Source organism: Halichoerus grypus, chromosome 1, assembly GCF_964656455.1.
Source record: "Halichoerus grypus chromosome 1, mHalGry1.hap1.1, whole genome shotgun sequence".
Taxonomy (NCBI): Eukaryota; Metazoa; Chordata; class Mammalia; order Carnivora; family Phocidae; genus Halichoerus; species Halichoerus grypus.
The window spans coordinates 207632389-207640344 of NC_135712.1; the positions used below are offsets into that span (position 1 = coordinate 207632389).

The 7956-nt window shown below is 57.2% G+C and overlaps 1 protein-coding gene across 1 annotated transcript; it reads right to left on the reverse strand.

Moving 5' to 3' along the window:
- Positions 1-1598: 1598 nt before the first annotated feature.
- DAND5 (DAN domain BMP antagonist family member 5) lies at positions 1599-4975 on the reverse strand. Its single transcript, XM_036110775.2, has 2 exons — positions 4649-4975; positions 1599-2243 (listed from the first exon to the last, which is right to left on the reverse strand). The coding sequence occupies exons 1-2, from the start codon at positions 4973-4975 to the stop codon at positions 1998-2000; spliced, it is 573 nt and encodes a 190-aa protein (XP_035966668.1). The 3' UTR covers positions 1599-1997.
- Positions 4976-7956: the final 2981 nt, after the last annotated feature.

Here is a 7956-nt window from a genome sequence, read left to right on the forward strand (position 1 = left end):
GCCCCTCTCCCAGCACACAGACCCATGTCCGTCTGTGCACCCATGCAGTCTCAGAGCTCCCCCACCCCGCCCCCACCCATCCCACCAAGCTCACACACACGGCCACCATACCCAGAGATACACAAAAACCCAGGACACCCTGGGTTCTGTGCCCTGCATCCAGACACACTCACAGGACTGTGGGAGCTGGCACAGGCCTACACACATGCGCGCACACGCGCGCGCGCGCACACACACACACACCCCCAAGCGTGGAGAAGCCCCGTGCCTTGGCAGCTCTGCAGCCCCTGGGAACAGGACCCCCGGGACAGGGCTTGCCGTGCACCCCCGTGCCCACCCCAGCCCTCCCCTGCCTGGCCGGCTGGCGGGCTTTAATACAGATGCCAAACTCATAATTGTAACTGAGGGTGACAGGGTCACCTTGAGCCCCAGATGCTCGCGCGGTGACAGATGGCGTTGGCAAACCTGATTAGCGGCCCCCGTGCCAGCGCCTGTGGCACCTGCATCCCTTGCCCCTCCCCCGCTCCCCCAGCACTCATTACCCACCCATTACTGGGCCTGGGGGGCGGGGGTGGGGGCCGGCTGGCACTGCCCAGGAGGGGGCAGGGACTCCGGGGGCCCCCTGGCACCAAGGTTCCCAGCTGGCTCCCCGGCTGGCAGGAGGTGGGCACAGCTGAGGGGGGGAGCAGGGGCCTCGTGCCTGCCAGAGAGAGGGGTGCCCATGGTGCCAGGGCTGAGCTGCCCACTCGGACTCGGCCTGGGGTTTGGCACGGAACCCTGGAGGGAGGAGGGAGAGTGGCGCCCCCTGTGGGCCCCTCGCGGCCCTCCCCCACCCAGGGCCCTTGGAGCAGGGCCTTGGGAGCTGGCAGCCTGGCCTGTTCCCACCCCTCTGTGCAGGCCTGTAGGGTCAGAGGTCACAGGCTCCCACGCCCTGCTGGCCCATCTGTTTCCTCGGGTCCCCTCCTTCTGCTCCCCTCACCTGGGGCCTTCCTTCCTGAGGCAGGAAGAGGGCCGAGAGGGGCCTGGCCGCCCCCCCCCCGCCCCACGCTCCGGGGGGCATTTGGAGGCAACCCCACAGCACCACATGTCCCTGCGTCTGTGCCAGACGGGCCCATCTGCTAGGGCCCTGGTTCCAGCCGCCCAAAGCCAGGCTGCCCTCCTGCGCTGCAGACCCTGTGCCCAGCTAAGGAGGGAGCACCCCTGATGCCCACACCCCAGCACAGGGCCACCCGCTCCCAGGGAACCCCAGTTGGAGGAACACACACACGCACACGCACACGCACAACTGGGCTTGGCCAACCGTTATGGTTCCCGTTTAATGCCACGCTATGCGTGGGGCTGGGTGGAGACTTGAGGGGGTGGGGCAAGAGGGGCAACCGGGATCACACAGGTCCTGCCCCTGATTTGGGGAGCCCACGTTTCCCCCACCCCGCAGCTTCATGGGCCTCCCTGCCTTGGTTTCTTGGGGTCCTGAGGATGGGGGTCATCCCTGTGTCTCCTGGTCTGTGTGAGACCATCTGTCCTCCCTGTAGCTGGGAGTGTGTCTTTCATTCTGCGAGGCGGGGGGTCCAGCCTGGTGGTTAAAATTGGTTGCCACACTGCCTAGGATTCCAATGCCAGATCTGCCACTTATTGCCATGTGACCTGGAGCGGGAGACTTTGCCTCTTAGAGCCTCAGTTTCCTTCTCTGTGAAATGGGATGATACCAGCCCCTAACTCATTGGGCTGTTCTGAGGATGACATGAGGTAGTGCATGTCAAATGTTTAGTGTGGGGCCGGGCAAACGGAGTGCTCCGTAAGTGTGTGCTATGATCCCCATTGGGGATGCGTCTGGTGTCCCCGGGAACGGGGCAAGGACTCCGGAGCCCCGTCTGGTTGTCCCTGTGTCCCCGGTCTCTTGACCCAGTGCTTATGATCCAGGTCGGCGTCTTTCTGGGCACGTCTCCCCCCATCTCTCCAAGCTGTGTGCGTCTGTGTGTCTGTCCACCAAGCTCAGATCACGCCCTCGGGCTGCACTGACAGCCTTCAACCAGCACAGTAGACATCTTCATCCGTCGACGGGAGGCTGGGCTGCTCGCCCGACACCACAGGACCACACGTGTCCGGCGCTTGCGAGTGGGCACACAGCCGTTGCAGAGGACGAGTGGGGTGGGGTCCGAGCTGGGAATGTAGAGGGAGGAGCAGTAGCCAAAGCAGAGGTGATTGCGGAGGTGAACGGCCGTGCAGCCGGGCTGGGAGAGCACCTGGGGCAGGGAGATGGGTCAAGGGCAGTGGAGTCTGGGGCCCGAATGGGGAGAATCATCTCCCATCCACTTCCACCCCCACTCGAGAGGCCCGGGTTCCGATCCTGAGCGCCATCTGCTGGCTGTGTGACTCGGAGCAAGCTACTCAACCTCTCTGGTCCTGTTTCCTCACCTGTGAAATCATGGAAGTTCAGCCAGGAAAAAGAGAAATCAATCTGGCCCTTTCAACAAAGAGGATTGATATAGGGAAGGGCCGCTTCTCCCAAGCAGGAGACGATGATGAGGTAGCCTGGGGATTGGCATCAGGGAATCTGCCGCCACCTCTAGGAATGAGGGTTGGCAGGAAGGGGCGGTTTACAGGAGCCTGGGGGGGCGGTTAAACAGAAAGCCCTTAGCCCCTTGCCTAGCACACAGCGTCCAATAAAAGTTCCTCCTATGATCCCCTCCAACTAAGTGGCTCTACCAACTCACCCCCAGATCATGGCCCTTCTCTATTTAACCCCTGCATTCCTGCCGCCCTGCCACGGCCACCCTCATCAACCCCCTCCCCTCACTCTGCCCCAGCCACCCCAGCCTCTTCACTGCTCCTCCAATATGCCAAATGCAAGCCCACCTCTGGCCTGTTGCCTCTGCTGAGCCCAGCACCTGAGCTCCTCCCTCCCCCCACCCCTGAGCTCATCCCAACTCATTCCTTCCTCAGAAGCCCCCCAAAGGGAAATATCACCCCCGGTGGTCTCTATCCCAACGAGCCAATCTCTTTCTTCATGGACTCCCAGTAATTTATAGTCCTGTCTCTTTGGATGTTCTTCTAGAATATAAGCTACCTGGAGACAGGGATGTTTTCTGCTTTGTTTATGGCCGTAGGCTCAGCAGGCACATCATAACAAAAACTAACGCTTGCTGAGCCCTAACACCAGGCCGGGGCCCACATTGCTCACCTCCGACGAACTCACTCCTCCCACAGTGCTCCAAGCTGGAACATTATGATCCCCATTTACAGATGAGGAGACGGAGGCTCGGAGCAGTCCCTCACCTAAAGCCACACAGCTGCTGAAGGGGCTGCAAACCCTTAGAACGTCTTTGTGTCATCCTGGGGCAGCTGCAGCTCTGGGAGAGGGTACACAGCTGGATCCCAGGCCAGGGGTTCCCTCGGCTGGGTGCAGTGTGCATGGCAGCATGGAACAACTGGGGCAGGATTCAGGGCAAGGTAGCTGGTCCAAGGCCATGCAGTCACCCCTATGTTACCTGGATTCAGCCAAAATTTGCTGAATGAATAACAAGTCAGGGGGTCTTGGGAACGGACACCTTGTAGGGCATGGCTCCAAACACGGTGCACGAATTTATGTCTATTGTTAAGTCTGTTTTTGCAAACATAGGAAATGAGGCTCGGAGAAGGGAAGCTACTTCCCCTGGGTCACACAGAAATCATCAGTTAAGGCATTAACTTGAAGCCAGGTACACCGAGCACCAAAGCTGGGGCTCTAGGCACATGCTCTGAGTTCCCACAGCTCTTATGGAGCACTGACTGAATGCCCATACCCATACCTGTCTCATTCAACCACCCAATAGCCCTTAGGAGGCAAATACTATTATTCATTTATTCATTCAACAAACACTGAGGGCCTATCATGTTCCTGGTTCTGCTCACAGGCCTGGAGATCAGGATACAGAAGTGAACAAAGCATAATATAATCCCTGTCCTGGTGGAGTAGACATCCTAGTGAGGGAGACATGATAAATGTAATTACAAAATCAGTTTTATATGTTAGGTGATGTGTTCTACAGCAAGAAATAAAGCAGGAAACGGGCAACAGGGTGGAAGGTCCTGCACTTTTAAGTGATGTTTAAGTAAAAACCTGAAGGAGGTGAGAGAAGGAGCCACAGAATGCTCGGGGAGTTGGGGGGAATGGTAGAGGCAAAAGGGAATAACCAGTGCAAAGGCCCTGAGGTAGCTGTGACATTGTGTGTGTCCAGATAAAAAGCCATGTGGCTGGTGTGGCAGGAGTGAAGTGGGTGAAGGGGAGAGTGGGAAGAGGTGAGGTCGGGGAGGTGACAGGCAGAGAGTGCAGGGCCTTGTGGGCCTTGGGAAAGACATGGCTTTTGCTCCAAGTGAAGTGGGAGCCATGGAGGGTTCTGAGTGGAGGAGGGAGGGAATGGGACTCCGGTATTCACAGGTGCCCTCTGGCCATTAAATGGAAAAATAGACTTGGGTGAGAGACAGGATGGAGGTAAACTGCATGGTCGGGTAGGAGAGGCTTAAGCCCCATTTTATAAGACAGGAAACTGAGGATAGGACACATTTAGATGGAGGATGCGAGGCTTGACCCCAGATCTGTGCAGGACCACAGTCTGTGCTCTCTGCCCATGCCGAAACTCCGCCCTCCCCTTCCCCCACCCATCCTCACCTGAGTGTATGGCACAGCCTTGCACATCTCCTGGGCCACTTCCTGCGGGTCCAATGGCAGAGACACGGTGGGGGCCACCTCCTGCCCATGGTGCAGGCTACCTCTCCCCAGCCGCCCAGTTTTCTGCAGACCCAAGAAGGCCTTCCAGCTGCTGAGGGCAGAGGATTGTACCTGGGAGCCTAGGGTCCCTCGGCCCAGAGCCCGGGTCTGATTGGTGGCAGCCCAGAGCTGAGATGGGGGACCCAGGAATCCAGGCCTCCCGGAGCCTGTGTGCAGCTGGGCCCCACTGAGCAGGCTCAGGAGAGCGATCAACTGGCCGAGGAACATCCGTCCGTCTGTCAGTCAGTCTGGGACTGGGCTCAGGGTCCTGGGCAGTCAACCCTGCTGTCTGATGAGGGGAGTCTCAGCCCTTCGGACCCGCTTTTAACAGCTTGCCCCCAAGCTGGGCAGCTCAGGAGGCACCTCTGCAAACCCACAGTGGGGAGGAAAATAAACTGAGGCCTGCTGAGTTCCCACCCCTCCCCCCAGCCTGGCGGGGGGCTGGGGGCTGGGTCTGTGGGTGGGTGGGCTGTGGGGACCGGGAAAGGCGTGACTCGAGACACGGGCTCAGGGGCACAATGCCTGGAGGCTCTGAGGGGCTTCTTCCCAGGTCAGGGGCACCATCCATCCAGTTTGCAAAACTAGACATTGCAGCCAGGCTTCTTGGGTTTCAGCCTCAGCATTGCAACATTAGAGCTGTGCAACCTCTGTCAACCCCCTTAACCACTCTGGGCCTCAGCTTCCTCTTCTGTTGCGGAGATCTATGTAACGTGTTATCAACACTCCCTAGCTGGGCGGGTTGCTCTGAGGACCCCCGAGATAATTCACATAAGCAGCTTAGAACAGAGGCTGATACAGTAGAACCACGAGTAAACTATGATTAACATCATTTCAGTTATTTTTTCTTTAGCCCCTATTAGAGGCCAGGCATAATTCTGAGCCCTGGAGATTCCGGAGGGCAAGACAGAAATGGGTCCTCACTGTGGATTTGAAACTGTAGTGCAGAAAACAGGCAAGACAAGAGGATTCCAGAGCCTTCCGTGTGAAGTTATTTAAATAGGATGTGCCTTACAGGTGTCAGGGCGGGGGCTTCTGCCCCCAGGGTGGTCAGAGAAGGCCTCCCTGAGGAGGTGACATTTTTGCAGAGCCTTGAGGTGGCGTTCGAGGCGGTGGGAACAGCCTGGTCGGGTGTGGAGGCTGGAGTGTTGGAAACACATAAAGAGGGTGGGAGCCGCGTCCCAGGCTTTGGAGCCCCGGGGATGCCTGGGGGGGTCCGAGCCGCGCCCTGGCACCTCCGTGGCCCGCATTTCGCACCCAGGCGAGGAGCGGCCGGCCGCGGGAGCCGTGAGAAGCGGCAGGGCCCGTTCTTCCCGCGCCCCGCGGAGCTGCGGAGGGCGATGGGGCGCGCTCGCCCTCTGGCGGCGGCTCTCGGGAGTGCGCGGCGGCCGCGCCCAGGACGCCTACTTTCTGGATGCCCCACCTGGAGGTGCAAGGGTGATGCCCACTCACCCCGCTACATCTGAGCTCCTGAGCGTCCCCCAGCCCGCCCTCTCGCTGTCCTCTAGACCCACCTGATGGCAGCTCCTGCCAGGTGCTAAGGCCCCAAACTTTGGAGCACCGCTAATCCCTCTCTCTGACTGCCTCCCCCGCACCCCCGCTCCCCGATCTGATATGACAGCAAGTCCCGTCCGCTTCAGAGTCTACCTAGAATCCATCCACTTCTCACTCCTCTCAGTCCCCCACCCGGACACGGCCATTATGTCCCACTTGAACCAATACGGTCCCTCCACCCTGGTGCTCCAGCTCCCGCCGCCTCTCCCCAAATGCTGGTCCCTCCACAGCAGCCAGAAGGCGACGTGAGCACTCGTGTCCAGGCACTTCTCTCTTCTGCTCAGAATCTTCCAGGGCTCCCACCTCACCCGGGGTAACAGCCCAAGTCCTCACTGCAGCCCATAGACGTCGTTCTGTCTTCTCCTATCACCGCTATCCCACCCTCAGCTTTCCCGCCCTCTCCCGCTTTCTCACTCCCTCCAGCCACACGGGGCCTCCTGGCCGTTCTCCAGACTCACCAGGCATAATCCCATAATACTACACAGTGGTACAGGGTTAAGGAAGCTCCTTTTTACCTGGAAAGATAACCAAGACAAATTAAGTTTTAAAAAAAAAATCAGAACTGGATGTCTATTATGTGCTGACCTTTTGGGGGAGAAGGATAAGAATGTACAGCTATGCTTTACTTGCGTTTGCATTTGTATTTCCATGTTGAAAAGAACTGCAAGTTTTCCTTTTGGGGAGGGGCTTCACTTTAGAGTTTAAACATTGTTTTGGGGCGCCTGGGTGGCTCAGTTGGTTAGGCTTCCCACTCTTGATCTCAGCTCAGGTCTTGATCTCAGGGTCTTGAGTTCAAGCCCCACAATGGGCTACATGCTGGGTGTGGAGCCTACTTAAAAAAAAAATTCTTTTGGGACACCTGGGTGGCTCAGTTGGTTAAGCGTCTGCCTTTGGCTCAGGTCATGATCTCAGGGTCCTGGAATCCAGCCCCGCATTGGGCTCCTTGCTCAGCCGGGAGCCTGTTTCTCCCTCTGCCTGATGCTCCCCCTGCTTGTGCTCTCTCTCTGACAAATAAATAAAATCTTTTAAAAATTGTTTTAAGTAGGGGCGCCTGGGTGGCTCAGATGGTTAAGCGTCTGCCTTCAGCTCAGGTCATGATCCCGGGGTCCTGGAATCGAGCCCCACAGCTGGCTCCTGGCTCCTGGTTCGGCAGGGAGCCTCCCTCTCCCTCTGCTTCCCCCCCTGCTCATGCTCTCTCTCTCTGTATCTCTCTGTCTCAAATGAATAAATAAAATCTTTTTTTTTAATGTTTTATTTATTTATTCATGAGAGTCAGAGAGAGAGAGAGAGAGAGAGAGAGGCAGAGGCAGAGGGAGAAGCAGGCTCCCCGCCTAGCAAGGAGCCCGATGCGGGACTCGATCCCAGGACCCCGGGATCATGACCTCAGCCGAAGGCAGACGCTTAACCATCTGAGCCACCCAGGCGCCCCAATAAATAAAATCTTTTAAAAATTTTGTTTTAAGTATACAAAATGAAACATAAGAAAAGAAAAAAAGTACAAATGAAAGCAATCTATACCATTGGTCTGCCCCCTTGCTTTTTAAGTGAACTATTTCAGGCATTCAAATAAGTATAGACAAAAAATATATAACAAACACCCCTGTACTCATTACCACAATTAAAAAATTAAAAATTACAAATATGAGAGAAACTGGCTC

Coding starts and splice junctions, on each gene's coding strand:
- DAND5 (XM_036110775.2), bottom strand. CDS start 4,975: ATGTTCCTCGGCCAGTTGATCGCTCTCCTGAGCCTGCTCAGTGGGGCC. Junction 2,244..4,648: donor AGGCTGTGCCATACACTCAG/GTGAGGATGGGT, acceptor TCCCTGCCCCAG/GTGCTCTCCCAGCCCGGCTG.